Source organism: Arachis duranensis, chromosome 7 (genome assembly GCF_000817695.3).
Source record: "Arachis duranensis cultivar V14167 chromosome 7, aradu.V14167.gnm2.J7QH, whole genome shotgun sequence".
NCBI lineage: Eukaryota > Viridiplantae > Streptophyta > Magnoliopsida > Fabales > Fabaceae > Arachis > Arachis duranensis.
The window spans coordinates 59,648,491-59,665,881 of NC_029778.3; the positions used below are offsets into that span (position 1 = coordinate 59,648,491).

Below are 17,391 nucleotides of genomic sequence, written 5' to 3' on the forward strand. Positions count from 1 at the left end.
ATTCTAGAAAGTAAGGAATGAGGTTTTTATGGTTTAATGCGATAGAAAAATTTAAAACGAGAATTTCGACACCAACTTTAAAAAAATCGGCCCAAAATTGGGCCGAACGGGCCAAACTGGACGAATCAGACCCAGATTAGGCCCAAGGCCCAGCTATGCTTTCTTTTAATTAGAGAGCTCAGCTCCCTCTCCCTCAAAAGCAACACACACACGCTGGTAAGGGCAAGGGAAACTCAAACCCTTGCTCTTATTCACATCAATCTTCCATTGATCATATCTTTTGATCCGGCACTCCGATTGACGCATCGTTTACGGCCACGCGACCACAACGTCAAGCTCTACAAAATCCATACAAGCAATCTTGAGGTAAGTCACAGTTTTATCTTTGAATCCCAGCCCTTGATTTTCGAGTTTATTGGACAACAATGTTGAAATTGTGAGCTCTTTTGTGTTATAGGATCAAATTAACTTGAAGGAAAGGCTTGTTCTTGCTCCCTTGATCCTTAGGTAAGATAAGAGATCTCAAACCTAGTGAGAATGTTGAATTTGTGGTTTTGGGTATTGAGTTATTGTGTTTTGATGTGATATTGTGGCTTAGGCATTGTATATATGTGTATTGGAACTTGATTGGTGGTTTTGGAAAATTTGGTGTGGAGCCCCAAGCTTGGAAAATCTATTGGTGGAGTTTGGAAACCTTGGAAGTTGAATTTGAGAGTGTTTCGGGTTGAGCAAAAATCGGCCAAGGTATGATTTCAGTTTCCTGTATCTAAAATGTAATGTGGTGTGAAAACTTAGGCTAAAGACCCTAAGATAGGTGTTGAATTATTAATGTTGCTGATGGGTTGAAATGAATTATGTTATTGTGTATGGTTGTAGTGGATTGTGAAATAATGGTGTAGTTGTTGAATGAATTGGATTGAAATGAATATATGAGTAGTGGTTGAATGATTGTGAGTAATGATAATTGTTGGCAAAGCATGTGGGGTTGTATGTGACATGGATTGATATGTTTAATATATGAAAAGGTTGAGGCACTTGTTAATGAGCATGCTTTGGAGTATGATATTGATATGTGAATATATGTGGTGATTGATGAAATTGATTGTTTGTTTTGGAAATTGAGAGAGGAAAGGATGATTATTGAATGGAGATATGAAATGCTGATTGTGATGTGAGGTTTGTAAAATTGAGATTGGGTTAAACAAAGTGGAATTGGTGGATTGATGATTAGATGAGGTTTGGGAATGATGGATGTTGGAATGGTTGGATTTTTGGTTGATTTTGAATGTATTTGTAGTGAATGTTTTAAAAATTGGGAGTTTGTGAGTTTTCGTAAAAGTGCAATTTTGACGAACTTCAACAAATCATATCTCGAGCTATTGTTTTTGGAATTTGATGATTTTTATATCAAAAGAAATAGGATTTCATAAGCTTTAAAATGGTTTAAATTTGGTTGAGATCTGAATTTTGTGGGAGGAGATATAATCGTTGGAAGTTGGGTTCAAATTCCTAAATTCTGCAGATTCTGCAGAGTTTGTGATTCCTAGGTTGTGTGCGCACGCACAAACCATGGAATTTTGGATACTGTGTGCGTGCACAGCCTCGTGCATACGCACTCATGGAAATGGGGCTACTGCTGGAAGCGCTAGCACGCTCTGTGCACGCGCCTGGCCACGGAAGTCTTGCGAGCTGTGCGTACGCACAGCCCTCTGCATACACACACGTTGGGAATGGCACGCTGGTGGTGGTGCTAGCACACATTGTGCGCGTGCCCAACCATGGAGATTTTGTTTTCTGTTCATACGCACAGACCTGTGCGTACGCACACTTTTAAAATACTCTTGGGCGTGCGCACGCATACCCTTGTGCGTACGCACGCAACCCATTCCTTTTCTAAAGCTACTATTTTCAAGTGCATACACACACTTTTAAAAATACTTTTGGGCGTGCACACGCACACCGCTGTGCGTACGCACGCGACCCAGTCCTTTTCTAAAGTTATTTTTTGAAGACTTTCACATTCCCAATAGGCTTGTAACCTTCAGAAATGTTATTTCCCACTTATAAACCCTCAATTTAGTCCCTTAAGTCTTAAATTGATATATGATGCTTAGTGAATGAGAGTAACTAGGGGAGAGGGTAACTTGTAGGTGAAGAAAGGGGATAGTATGATGAGTTATGATTGATGATGATGAGATGAGTTGTTAAGGAGGATGGTGGAGTGTTCTGTATGATGTGAGCCGAATGGCTGAGGGTAATATGAGCCGAAGGGCTGTGTGTGATAATGGTTAAGGCTGATAATGAATTATGAATTTTAAGCCGGATGGCTGAGATGAATGTTAATGTATGGCTGTGATTAAATGAATATATGCTGAATTGTTGATTTTGTGATTATTGCACTCCACCTATCTGAGATACGAGTTTTCCTGGGTGAAAGCAGTGGCTAGCCACCATGTGCTCCATGTGGAGACTCGATACTCTGTTGACCCTATGTCGTAAGTGTGGCCGGACACTGTGAAAGTTCCGGATGAGCTCGCCCCCGTGAATGTATACCGGTGAGGGTGTTGGATATGAATTATAGTTATGTTTGCGGATAACTCGAGTTGGGGATGCGCGACAGAGGGACAATCCAATGGTTAGCTACCAGGACTTGTCGGGTTAGCTTTATAACCGACAGATGAGACTCATCAGCCACTAGGACAGGCATGCATCATATGCATTATATGTAATTTGTTTGGATGCCTAATTGATTGCATCATTACTTGCTAATTGCCTAATTGCCTTGTCTGCTTCCTACTTGTGCATTCCTTGCTTGATATACCTGTGTTTGCTTTTCCATTACTGTTGACGGTTGGGAGATTTGCAGGATTTGGAAAGGGGATATATAGTTAGACCGAAGATCCTTAAGTTAGTCGCTTATTTACATTTGTTATGGTTTAGTTATGTTTATACGCTTTGATTAAAATTTGGAAGTTCTGGGATTGCCTTCGAATTTCCCAGGACATTACATGTTAGATATTTGGGCACTTTTACCATGCTGAGATCCTCCGGTTCTCACCCATGCGGATTTTGTGGTTTTCAGATGCAGGACGTGAGGCCCCTTGTTGAGGCATGCTGGAGACTTCCTTTTGGCGGAGATCCTTAGCCTTTTGGGTTTTTATTTTGATCTTATATACTTGTTTAGATATGTACATTCTCCACTGTATATGTATTTTATATTTCCTTCTCTTAGAGGTTATTTTGGAGAAATAGGACTTGTATATTGTCTTTTGGGTTGTCTTTTGGGATTTCCTTACTATATATGTATGTATATTGTATGCTCGGACCGGTTATCTTCGCAAGCCGAGTCCCGAGTCTTGATATATCTATTTTGGCACTCTTTTGTATATCTCTTCACTTTAGCTTGATCTCTAACTATTCATTTACATTAACGTTCGGAGTATTACGCTTTTCAATTTATCGGTTTTGATTTATCACTTTTCTTCAAAGGCTCCTAGTTATGAACATTTTTGCAATACTATACGTACTAAATTTTACTTTTAGATGTCGTAATACCATGCCACCTCTGTTTTATGACTTAAGTATAAGACTCTGTGTGGTAGGGTATTACAATAAGTACGAAGAACAAATCTGTCAAGTCATAATGGGAACAAGATTTAGTTATATACATAGTTGGATGGTAGCTAAGAATTTTCATAGCAAAAACTGGTACCAACCTGATTATTGATACAAATTTAGCCAAGGCTCGTGATATGACATACATCTTTCCTGATGCATGACAAAAATATCTGTTGAACAATTGATAAATCATCAACTTAAGTGGAGAAAATAGAAAGCATAAGAGTGAAACACCGTACAAATGCATCAAGAGTTGTATGTGCAGCAAATATAAGTTAAATATTACCTTAAATCAGCTAAACATCTTTCCATTCATTCTAGAATCTTATCTTCATCCTCTAGCTAGACAGCTGACAGTGAGATTCTTTTAAAAAAGCTTTAAATTTATTTCTAATCAATAAAATATCAATTGCTCAAAATCTAGTTTTAAGGTGCTAACAAAATACTAATAACAAATTAACACCCAAATTTTAGATAATGATTTAACAGGATGTGGATACTGATACATAAGCAACAATCATATGCTTAGTAAGTAGTTGGGCATAAAAAAGAATATATGATAAAACCAGTATTTTCTTTTAGGTTCCCTGAATAATATAAATGAACAAAAGTACATAAATAGTTATCATTTTTCATAGAAGTTCAAAAGATTTTTGGGAAAATAAAAATAAATTTTAAAAATAACACCAAATAAGTTCAAAACTTGTCATTTTGTGGCGGTTCCAAGCCCCCATAAAACGAACTGTGACAGTTTCTAAAACCTCTAAAATTGGAGGTGCCACAAGCTTATTTGTGGCAGTTTTAGAAAACAACCATGACATTATTTAGTGCGTAGCAAGCCAAAATAAGAGGTTCGTAGCAAGCCACATTACTAATCATATTAACTAACCATAACTATACAAATATAAGTAAATAATTGAAATATTAATACATTGATAGAGTATGATTCTTAGTGGTGGATTTACAAAATTCCAAGTACAAAACAAAGATATCCCAGCACGAAATTCTTAGTATAAATCAAACCAAAATCAGTTCAACCAAAAGCAAGATAATATTACACTAGCTAAGGTAACATTATCCTAGGATCATAACTATATGATAATCTTCCATAAATCAGTTTTACTAAGTAAGGTAACATGATCCTTCAACAAAAGACAGAATCAAATCTCAAATTCCAGCATTCAACACATCTATACAATGTCATTGTCTATTTTCCATTTTTTTTGTCTATTTTAAATTAAAAACTGCTCAAAAGCACTAATAAAAATATCAATTTAGAGTTTGAGAATGTTAGCATCTGCTAAATATAGGAGCATATCATTGTAGAATAAAATTGAATCATATACGGATTGTTGAAATTACACCTCTTCATCAATATAAATACATCCCATTTGATGTCTGGAACCACTATATCTTTGGCTTTTCTTTCCTGCATTGCAAATCTTAAGACGTTATGAAGAATATTCACACTAGACTGGAACAGCTATCAACATTAAGTTTATATTTGAATATTTACAAGAAAAAGGAGCTTAATCACAGATAACCTGCACTTCATACATAATTAAAATGAAAAAGAAAATAACTTATAAAAAAATTTCAAGGATACTCCAGGCCTACCTTGTAACCACAATCAAACCTTGATCGAACTATATCTTACTTGACTAAACAAACTCGATGAGCATAGAATCTTTTTTCTGTAGAAGGAAAATAGGGCAAATCAGTACATAAACAAAAATCAACTAAAAATTTTAAAAATGAAAAATAAATAAAAAATAATTTAGCAGCAACATATCCACCTTCAACCAAGAATGTGACATCAAAGACCTTTGAATTGTTAACACATTGCTTGATTAAGCACTCCTACATAAATATAAATAGATATTAATGCAAAGTTGTGGGCAAAAGGGTTTAAGTAATTACTTTACCTAGACCACAAGCATGACAACCACAGAACAAGAGACCTAAAAATTGTGAAATTGGCAAACACTAAAACACACTCCCCAGGACTACTTGAGTGGATCCAGTATCATGATTGTCTACAAACGTGACTGATCTTAAAGCCCACCATCCCATCACACTCGACGGCTTCCCTTGATCATCACGCAGACGCCAAAATTCTCCCTTCACAGCTTCTTGCACGCATATATATAATTGATACAAGTCCATCAACCAATCATGATCAACATGCATGAGATAAAGGGCATATGTGTAGGGGTGATAATCTGGAGAATTCCTTTTGTTGTGAAGTCAAATGCAGCTGAAAGCTGTCCAGTGCCATTAATCTAATTGATTATTTGCTGCCTATGGCTGTCTGTAATGCATCCATCATCATGCTATTATCAAGAGTTCAATTTCAATCCTCATTTATATTTTAATTTTAACAAGTACAGTAATGCATACACCCACCCTGGTTATAGTCCAAAGAAGAACCTCTAATTGCAAGAATCCTAGTACTCCCCTACATAGAACAATGGCTTTGTTGCTTAGATGTATTCTTTCACATATTTTGCTAAAATCCTGTGTATACGTGCCAAATAGTTCAATTATTAACAATACATAGTTGAATTAACCAAACAAGGTTGAATAAGTTATGCTTTTGCAAAATCAAAACAAAAATTCTCAAAGCTTACATTATGGTGCAGCCATCGTAGCGAACCAATATATCCTTTCTCACAAAGTCTTGGTGTGGTCAATATTGGGGACCCCCTGGAATATGGCGCCAGTCTTTCTGTTACCCTGAATATGGATGGAATGCAGATAGAGAGGTGAAATTAAAGATATTTTAATTTGTGATCGATATATTGGATCTCATTATGTAACTAATAATTAAGAAAGAAACATTGAATTGAAATATTACAAGTCCACCGGTATCTAAAGTGACAGCACGTTCATCCCAAGAGAGTGGGATTCCATCAAAACGGTTGTAGATTCCTCCACGTCCCTGGGTGGTGCCAACACGATGATTGATGACAATGTCAGCCATAGATCTGAGTTTATGTTGCTTCATCTTAGCAAGCAGAGCTTTCAAGTGATGCTCGGAGCCATAATTAGTGTTGATTGAGTGAAGGTTCTGTAGAGTGTAGCCTTGAGGTGAGAAGGAATGAGTTGGTGGTGGCAACCAAATGGAAGTGAATCCAGCTTTGGCTATCTCTCCAACTTTGTTCTTTAGACTCTCCTACCAATTGTACTTGTACAATTTCCAGTTGAATCCCTGCAAAGTGCAAACAAATTTCTTTCTTCTTAGCTTTTATCTTCTCTTTAATTTCAATGCTAGCTACCTCTTACTCTGTCTCTTCTATCTCCACGCTAATAAGCATACATATGTTTATATTATTCACTCTATTAACTATACCTGAAAGAGTATTTCCTTTCCATTCTATCAACTTATCTTATCTTTAAAACAAGAACATCTCTAACACATGCAGGAGTTTAAATATTAAGTTAAATAAGCTAATTTGGATTATTATTTTCCTAGTATTCCCAAGAAACAGAAATATAACATTTTAAAATTAACACTGAGTAAGAGAATTTAAATAAATTAATGCTTCTGGTAATTTATTACAGGAATGTATTATCTATTAATTGGTAGTTATCGAAGCATAACCATAATCTTAACTTGCACTTTTGCAGAATCACATCAAACATCAGATATACCTTAGAGTGCAAAATCCACGACAAAAATGAGTTCTAATGTAATAATTCCTAAACAATAATTAATATTAGGGGAATGAGGAGTAGAAGTTACCTTGACGGCAAGAAGTCAAAGTGCAAAGCACTCCCTTTCGCAACTTCATGCTCAAACGGCAACAGCTTCTGAACAAGGTCTTCTTCCGTCACAGAAAGAGCTTGGAGGTGCTGAACCAAAGCCGGAATAACTCCTCCTTCGACAATCACATTCACCACTTCTTCTGTAGGACACAACCACCGAAGGATTTACACCAAGAGACATGCATGACCGAATATACCAAAATCTGAAACGAAGGGAGCAACACGCTAGGAGATCGAGGAAGAGGAACGGATGATTTACCATTTTTAGCAAGATTGACGAGCGCGTGAGTGGCGTGCTTGGCGGTGGTTCGATCTAAATCCTTTCATGAGAAAGTGGAGTTGAAGATGGAAACCTGCTCCTGGTTGTTGGCAAGGATAGCGTTGCGGGAGTCGCCGGTTACTCTCCCTCTAATCTCAGACGCTACGGCCAGCTTGATGGTGTCCATAGCGAAGAGAAGAATACAGTGCGTAGATCTAGGATTTCTTTCTCACTCTTGCTCCTCTTTTGATTTTTTTGGACAAGTAGATTAGGGACTGACTATTTGTTTGGACAATTAGGCTTAGAAATTTAAACTATTAATTAATGGAGGTTTTATATTTTCCCATAAATAAAATACGTTACGGAGGTTTTCTAAAAATTCCACAAAAAATCCCCAAAATAAGCAGAAATCTTGTAGTGTAACACCAAAACTTAAAGCATGAAATGAAGTACATGTGGGAATATATTTATCTATTTCAATTAACTCATTTTAAAGTTGATGTCAAGTAAAGACAAGGAACTAAATAAGACCAAAAAAGAATTTATATAGTCAACTGCGAACCAACCTCTTCCCCAAAAGACCAGGGTTCATGATTGTTTGTGCCTTCTTCAAAATAACCTCTATAGAAGGAAAACAAGGAACCTTCACCCATCCACCTTCCAAAAATTCTAGGTGTTGCATTTCCAACAAATCCCCTAAAATCAAGACCAAAAAATGGCTGACCATTGAGTCCCTGAACACAGCAAATGCAAAAAATGAAGGGATGTAAAAAACTTAATGGATTTCAATATTTATGTTGTAAATACATAAATATCCAATAAACAATATTACCTTGCAAAACCATTGACACACTCAACAAAGACAAACTTCACAAAATAAATTTAGAATCACGCTGCAGAACTGCATCTTACTAGTATATAACTGAATCACATCCTACTTACATATATTGCCCACAAGTTTATTATAAAACATGCCTTAAAAACAATAGGTTCATTCATATCATTCCATATGCCATCAACACCATTGGAAATGAAATATTTAACTAGATTAGCCCATAGGATGGATATTCCAAAATGAAAAACCTAAAAAGGTTAAATTCGAGATGAGAACCCTCCACTAAGTTCAATTTATCAATTCCACTACCTGCAACATATCACTGGAACACTTACAGCATCAGAAAACTAGCTAGCATGTACCTTACACTACAAGAGAGACGGGACTTAGCAGCGGAAACTTGCCAGCGTTTCTCCAAAATGCCGCAAATCCACTGGGTTGCTGCGGTCCTTGTTGCGTAATCAGACTCCTCTCTAATTAATCGGATTTGGTGGCTGTTTATAGCCCCAACCGCAGCCAATCACCTTAGGGGAGGGGGCTTTGTTTCATTAAAATACCCCCAACCAAAATATTTCGGCACCATTAACCTTCACCCTTTTCGCCTGAACCCCAGCAGAGCAAAGGCGCCAATCACTGGTCTCCTTTCCCTGCCGTCGTGACTCTTCCCTCCGTCAGTTCCAGCCACCACATCCGTGTCGTCGTTCTTCCCCGTCACTGATCTCCTCCCTCCGCCTTGTAGCTCCCGCGTGCAAAGGTAAAGTGAAAGGGGTCGTCCAAGTCTTCTCCTTCCTCTGTGCACGTCCGTGATGCTGTTGGCAGTTGCCCCAACCATCTGTCCCGGTGTCGTCGTCGGCAACCTTCCCCCTTGCCCTTGCCTTGTTGTGTGTTGTCGATCGCCCCCTCTCCCCTCTTTCTGGTTCGTTCTTTTCCCTTGCCCCAATTTAATTTAAGTGGCTGTTGATAAACCTAATTTAACATTTTGATTTAATTTTCTCCCTATTTTTGAACCCTTAAGTCTTGATTACTTAGTGTTTATTTCTTTTAGAATCATATAGAAATCCGAAGCAATCATAATTTTGAATGAATGAACATCACCAAATATTGAAACACCAGTGACTTTAAGAAAAATTCAAACCGAATAAACTATTTCAGGAAGCTTGTAGTTGCCCAAGGAAACCTATCAATATTATAAAAACTAAAAGTTTTGAATATCATTCAGCAAGGATCTATACTTTCCATGAGAACTTTTGGCTTTAAAAGCATGTGAGGAATGATCCTTAAGGATAACGTAGGCATTAAACCCCTGAATTTTTGGCTCTTAATTGGTACCATGTAACACTACTCTTTCACATGCATCGATCATTGATGATAGTTAACACAATTTGCATTATGAGAAAGTATAGAGAACCAAGTTTTAGTTAGTTAATATTAGCCAATTTTAGAGTTTAAATTTATAATTTAGGAATTAAGAGTTTATGATTTAGGATCTACAATTTAAGATAAAACTAAATTTTAAAAAGTTGGTCCCTAGCATTACTCGTAACAATTTTAGCAACTAATAAACCAGACTACTGAAGATAATGCTAAGATTTACCATGTAACAGCATGGTCTAAGCTTCTAAAAATTAGCTTCTTTGCAATCCTAACTGAAGAGATAGAGCATTTGTATCAGTGTTGTCAAAACCGGACCAAACCGGCCGATCGGACTAGAAAACTGGTGAATCGGTGGCAGAACCAGTCTGGGCGAGCTCTCTAACCAAACAAGGAATCGAACCGAAATGACTTGGATTGATCCGGCCGGGTTTGATCAGAACCGGTAAACCAGCGTGTTTTATTTAACCTGGACCGGTTCGAACTCTTTTATTTTTTTTACCTGCACTTGAAATGACGTCGTTTCTAATTAAAATTAAAAAAAAAACTAAAGCTGCTGAAACCTAAAAGTGAAACCCTAGCCTCCATCGTGCATCACACCATCGCCTGTTTCCCTTCCCAAACTTTTTGGCCATGAGAGACCACCATGAGAGCTGAGAGATAGAGAGTTTGAGTCTCTGAGATAGAGAGTATGATAAAGACGGAGACTCGTTCAGCTTCAGCCAGCGCGGTAGCACCATCTCACCTAGCTCACTGTCGTCACAGGAGACAACCACACCAGTGCGCCACTCACCACCGCCAAGAAGCACCTCCATCGAAGATTCAAGTCACCTTCTGATATTGCTACTACTCGTCACCTACTGCCTCCTACTCGTCAGTCGTCACCTCCGATCTCCCTCTTCTCGGCTCGTGCCTTCATCCCTCTAGGGTCCAGGTATGTATTTTTAATTTTTTAATTTTTGAAGTTATTCAGGATATTAAATTTTCAATAATTTAGTACTGATTAATGATATTGATCATGTATGTTGGTTTTTGTTTGATTTCTGTTAGAATTTAGATTGTTGATTGTTCAACTTTTTGTAACATATTGTTGTTATATATGGCAGATGATAACATGAATACCTTCACATATGTTTTTCTGTTTGATCTCTCTTGTTTGTTGATTTATTTTTTTATTTTTGTTCAGTTTATTGATTATCCATTGTTGTTAGATTGTTGATTGTTGATTATCTGTTATAGTGTTATATATGTTGGTTGCTGTTGTATATTATTCTTAGTAGTTAGTGGATTGTTGTTATGCATTATTCTTGGAGATTAGTCATTTAGTCCTGGTTGATTAAGAATTTAGGATGGCTTTATCAAATACACCATCAGAAACAACAACATCTCAAGAACAAGGATCAACTCCTGATCCAACAATTGAAACCTAAAAAAATAGTAACAAAGAAAAAACTGATCCTGCATGGGGCCATTGTAAACAAGTTGTGGATAAAGGAAAAACTATTATGTTATGTATTTATTGCGAGAAGCTTATTAGGGGTGGAGGAATTAACCGGGTTAAGCATCATTTGGCTGGAAAAGGCGAAGATATTGAGGCATGTCGAAAGGTGCCAACTGTGGTGAGACACCAATTCAATCAAAACATTGAAGATCTTCGAACCAAGAAAAGGAAAACTCAAGAAGAATATGCAGAAAGTTATAATGCTTGTGATGAATTTGAAAGGGAATTTGATGAGATTGAACGTAATGAGATGCGACAACAACAAGCATCAAGAATTCCAGCACCTAGCTCTAGAAAGAGAGTTGGAAAACAACTCAAGGGATTACAATCCTTTTTTCCACCGGCAGCAACACTTGGAGCTCAACCAACTATCAAAAGTGTTCTCCAAAGCAAAGAAATTGTGGAAAAGTGTGATATTGCTATTGCAAGATTGATGATGGATGCCTCTCTGTCATTCAATGCGGTTAATTCAGCTTATTATCAGCCGATGATCGATGCTATTGCAAACATGGGTGCAGGGTATAAAGGGCCAAATTATCAAAGAGTTCGTGGATATTTGTTGAGTAAATTGGTTGAAGATGGAAAGAAGATGATTGAAGATTATCGTGTGATTTGGAAACAAATTGGATGTACTATCATGGCTGATGGATAGATTGATCGTTGTAGGCATACTTTAATTAATTTCTTGGTTTATTGCCCTAAAGGAACAGTTTTTCTAAAGTCAATTGATGCTTCTCATATCTCGAAAACTGCTGAGGCTTCATTTAAGTTGCTTAGGGATGTTGTGTTATTTGTTGGTCCTAAGAATGTTGTACATATAGTGACGGATAATGCTGCAAATTACGTTGCTGCTGGAAGGTTGTTGGAATCGGAGTTTCCTAGATTGTATTGGTCTCTTTCTGCGACACATTGTATTAATCTGATATTGCAGGATATTGGAAAGTTAGTGGAAGTGAGTGAAACTATGTCACAAGCTTCAATTATTACGAAGTTTATCTATAATCACTGCCATCCTTTGTACTTGATGAGAAAGTTCACAGGCGGACGAGAAATGCTTCATCCAGCTCCAACTCGATTCGCCACTAATTTCATTGCTTTGCAAAGTATTTTGGCTCAAAAGGATACATTGAGAGCTTGATAAACCACTATTTTATGATAAATCTTGTGCTTAAATAGAATGATTTTATCAACTCTTTACCTACTTATTCATATGAATTTGCATGGTTTTGTAATTTCTTCCTTATGATATGACATATGAGAAAACATGTTTTTTATGCTTTAAATTAATCACATTTAATTATCCTTTATTACCATTCGATGAAGTGATTTGTGTGTTGATTACTTTCAGGTTTTATAGGACAGGAATGACTTAAAGGATGGAAAGGAAACATACAAAAATAGAAGAAAAGCACAAATTAGAGTTTTGGAGAAACTGGCAGCGGCGCGTCCGCATGGACGACGCGAACGCGTGCTTAGCGCAAAAGAGAATCGACGCGAGCGTCTGGATGACGCGAATGCATGACCCACGAAATGCAACTAACGCGGACGCATGACTGACGCGACCGCATGGAAGAGCAACACTCCAGATGACGCGACCGGGTGACCCACGCGGACGCGTGACGTGCGCGATCTGCAGAATTTGCAGAAGTCGGCCCCAGCGACTTCTGGGCCCTTTTTGGCCCAGATCCAAGTCCAGAAAACACAGATTAAAGGATTATAAATGGAGGAATCCATCCATTCATGAGTAGATACTGGATTACATCAGAGAACATACATTCTTAGATAGATTTAGATGTAGTTTTTAGAGAGAGAGGTTCTCTCCTCTCTCTTCACTTTTAGGATTAGGATTCCTCTTAAAGGACTTAGGAATATTTTTATCTTCTTCATCACAGGTTCAATGTTCTTTGTATTTATTTTCTCTTTTATTTGTTTATGAACTTTTCATGTTAGGATTTTCTTAATTAATATAATTTGAGGTATTTCAGACTCATGATTGCTTTCTTCTATTTATTATATAAATAATTTAGATTTTTCCCTTTTGGCTTTGGTTGATTAATTGGTGACTCTTGAGTTGTCAAACTCATCGTGATTGATAATTGTTATCTTTTCTGATTAATTTAGATTCCTATAACTCTAGTCTTTCCTCAGGAGTTGACTAGGACTTTAGGTGTTAAATTAATTTGTCCACTTAACTGACCTTCATAGTTAGAGATTGACTTAGTGGTAGCAAAAATATAATTCTCATCACCATTGATAAGGATAAATAGGATAGGACTTCCAGTTTTCATACCTTGCCAAGAGATTTTTTCATTATTAATTTATTAATTCCTGCAATCCATTTCTCTTGTTAAAAACCTTTTCAAAACCCAAAAAATACTGTTTTCCATAACCAATAGTAAAACATACTTCCCTGCAATTCCTTGAGAAGATGACCCGAGGTTTGAATACTTCGGTTTATAAATTTATTGGGTTTGTTACTTGTGACAACCAAACATTTGTACTAAAGGATTTTCTGTTGGTTTAGAAGCTATACTTACAACGCGACTATTTTTATAAAATTCTTTACTAGCAAAAATCCTAACGTCAAAATGGCGCCGTTGCCGGGGAATTGCAAACGTGTTCCTTATTATTGGTTCTTGTAAATATTTTTCTTTTACTTGTTTATTTGTTTTTGTTTTCCCTTCTTATTTCTGATAATTACTATGAATTCTCACCCTTCTCGCTTCGAGTTTGGTTCTACTTTTGTTGAAAGGAATGGAAGCTATAACAGGACTATGCATCAAGGTCTAAGCAATCAAAGATGGATGGAGCAAAGAGGATCTGATCACCCCTTTAGGCAACAACACCCTCTTAGACATCATGGACAAAGACCATTCTATAATGCATACCAAGCTGATAGATATGGTGGACTCCCTTGTAGCTACCAAGAAGCCCCACCCTATGCTCAGAGACCATCCTCTCAACATAACTTCGAACCACCACACTCACAAGCCTCTTTTCACCATTCGCCACCTTATGACCCTTATCCGCCCCAACGCCAATCCAATTGCTCCCAAGAACCACAACTCCCCTATGCACCATGTCCATATCCATCAAGCCAAGAATCACAGGTTCGCTTCGAAGAATTAGTAGACCAATTTCATGCAACCCTTCATCGACTGGAGAAAATCAATTATCTTCCAAACGTTCGGACACTCAACAAACCCCCACGGCTTCATGTGGAGAATCTAATGAAGAACGTAGTATGAAGGAGACACTAGAAACTCCAGTAGACAGTATAGAGCATAACTTCGTACTAGAACAAGTAGAGGAAGCTGTCATTATAGAAAAAGAAGAGTTGGTTGAAGATTTAGGAGATGTCGAACCTCCGCCAGAATCCAGAGTTGTGAAGAATTCCGTCGAAGACGTTACAATTGATTCTAAGGAGGATAGTGCACAACCCCCAAAGCAGGTATCCTATGAGGAATTGGACGGAGTAACCCGAGACGCATGTCTCCTTGATGATAATGATCACAAGTCAAGTCTTCTTAGTAATGAACTTGCATCCGCAAGTAAATTCTTTGAGATGGAATAATATTCCCCAAGTAAATACGAAGATGATGCAGAGGTAGACTTTTCTCAACCTCCCAATTATGACTCAAATGATGAGGAAGATATCGAAGACTTTGATCAAGACATGGTTGAAATTGAAGAAGTTTACAAAGAGGTGGAAGAATTCACTGAAGACCATAAGGGAGTAGAGCTTGCAAAACCACTGGAAACACCTATCCCAAGGCCATTACCGCCCAATACAAACTTCAAGTGGGTAAAATCCTTAGCTTTTATCTTTACTTTTCCACTTGAATATGGTTTACTGGAAACAGATGGCCAGCTTAGGGCTCTTTGCGACTTTAAGAGTAAAAGGGAATTGACTCGAACTCAGAACTGGTATTGGAGATTCAATGAGGTTTCACACTTCAATTTGAGGCGCAAGGATTGGTGTCAAGCTCAATTGAAAGGATTTCGGAAGCTGTTTGGTCACTGCAGTGAGAATTCAGATTACTCACCACCCGACTAGAAAAATGCAGATCAAGACAAAGATGGGTGTAAAAGTAGAGTTTGGGATCCTGGAATCTATTCTAACATTCAACACCCCAGAAACCTGGAAACATGTTTGAAACTGCTCAAAGGCTTTACGTGCCTTGTTTGGGACCCCAGAGGATGCGGGCATTCCAAACACTGGTGGAGATTTCTGGACGAATTCAAGCACAAGCCACCATAACAGGAAGCTCATCAAATGTCCAACTTAAGGACTTTAACTAAATGTACTAGGTGGGAGACAACCCACCATGGTATGATCGTTCCTTCTCCATTCTACTCTGTTTTTGAATTTTGTTTGAACCTAAAATTTATGCATGACATTCATTGCATTTTTCATTTTGCATACTACATATAAAAAATAGAGAGAGCACGCGACGCGACAGCGTCGCTGACGCGTCCGCGTCACAAGTGCATTAGAAAGAAAAGGAAAGTGAACAGAAAGTCACGCTAAAGCATGGCTGGAGGCGTGCCTTTGGCAAAAATTGTTTCACACGACCGCGTGCCCTACGCGGTCGCGTCAGTTGCGAAAAATGCCTCCCATGCGTCCGCGTCACTCACGCGAACGCGTGATCTGGATATCGGCGTAAAGATCCAACGCCCAGAAATTTGGGCTAAGAATCGTGCGGCTAGTGTGTGTTTAGCACAAAACAACCCACGCGTGCGCGTCCCTGACGCGAACGCGTCACTTGCACAACACCCATCCCACGCGTAAGTGTGAGCGACGCGATCACGTCGCATGGATATTATGTCCCCCCTAAATTAAACAGAGAGTTGCACGGGAACGACGCTGGACCTATGCGTCTATCCCAAATTCTAGTGACGCGTTCGCGTGCTTCACGCCTCTGCGTCACCCATCTTTAACCCAACACACGTGATTGCGTTGACCACGCATCTGCGTCAACCCTATTTCACCCCAACTCACGCGAACCCTAACCCGTCGCGTCCCCAAACCCCAACCCCCTCTCCATACCCCTCTGCAACTCTCTCCCCTCAATCACTCTCTCACCCTCCTTCACCACTGCTCCCACCGCGGCCAACCTCGGACCGCCGCAGCCCACCTCCGCCGGCCACTCAAATCCTTATGCTCGAGTCATAAGTCAATGATATTACGGTGGTACGACTCTCAGGTGGATTTTTAATATATAAATAATTTCAAAAGGAGTATTAATCGAGAAGCCTGAAAAGAGTAGAAATAAAATCGCGAAGACGTATCACTCACGTTTCGACGACGAAAAGTTAAACTGTGAAGTCGAAAGCGATATACGGACAAGGCATAAAGGAGATTAAGAGATAGATAACGGATAGATATATATAACATAAGTAATAGCCACTAGTCGCAACCCGCGAAGTTTAGGCCGGCTAGGGTACAGTATGAAAGTAACTGACAACAGTATATCCTAATCTCTCCCAAAGGAAACACGAGAGCCTCTATAGGCAAGTTCAAAAGAGTTCAACACATAATATAATCTTTTCAAAACAAAGATGGAGAGATTCTAAGCAAAACACAAAGTAGAGAAAATAAAGATCTTCTCCGTCCCTCAGACGAACCACAACTCACTTCTGAGCACCTGGACCTGTATCTGAAAAACAAGAGATATATACGGAATGAGAACCCCGGGCCCATGGGTTCCCAGTACGGTAAAAGTGCCAAATAAATACAATGCACTGCAATAAAAACTCACTAAGCATCCTAAACTCCTTTTCACCAAGTATCCAGCCTAGATTCTCACTAATCCATAAATAGGCATCTATCGTAAGGGGATACTAAATCTAGTTCATGTTACACATGTTTCCCAACTCGCTGATTCTTCCACAAATCAGACTCAGTATCATAAGCAAAACCATCACCAGTTGTTCTGCCTCAGCAACTCTATATCAATACATCATACCCTCGCCTGGAGCTAGTGAAATCACATCACTGCGTCTACCCAGGGAGCTCAAATTATCTCATTCAATAAT

At 38.4% G+C, this 17,391-nt stretch overlaps 1 protein-coding gene and 1 pseudogene across 1 annotated transcript; one reads left to right on the forward strand and one right to left on the reverse strand.

Moving 5' to 3' along the window:
* Positions 1–4,976: 4,976 nt before the first annotated feature.
* Positions 4,977–7,832, reverse strand: LOC107459172 (probable alpha-amylase 2; annotated as a pseudogene).
* A 3,524-nt stretch (positions 7,833–11,356) lies between these two features.
* Positions 11,357–12,490, forward strand: LOC110273594 (uncharacterized). Its single transcript, XM_021126791.1, has 2 exons — positions 11,357–11,981; positions 12,063–12,490. Exons 1-2 carry the CDS (start codon positions 11,357–11,359, stop codon positions 12,488–12,490), a joined length of 1,053 nt encoding a protein of 350 aa, XP_020982450.1.
* The last annotated feature ends 4,901 nt before the right edge of the window (positions 12,491–17,391 follow it).

Bases quoted from the DNA above. Each gene is read 5' to 3' on its own strand.
- LOC110273594 (XM_021126791.1), top strand. From the start codon at position 11,357: ATGTTATGTATTTATTGCGAGAAGCTTATTAGGGGTGGAGGAATTAAC. The intron at 11,982-12,062 runs GTACTATCATGG...CTAAAGGAACAG, and splicing joins GATTTGGAAACAAATTGGAT to TTTTTCTAAAGTCAATTGAT.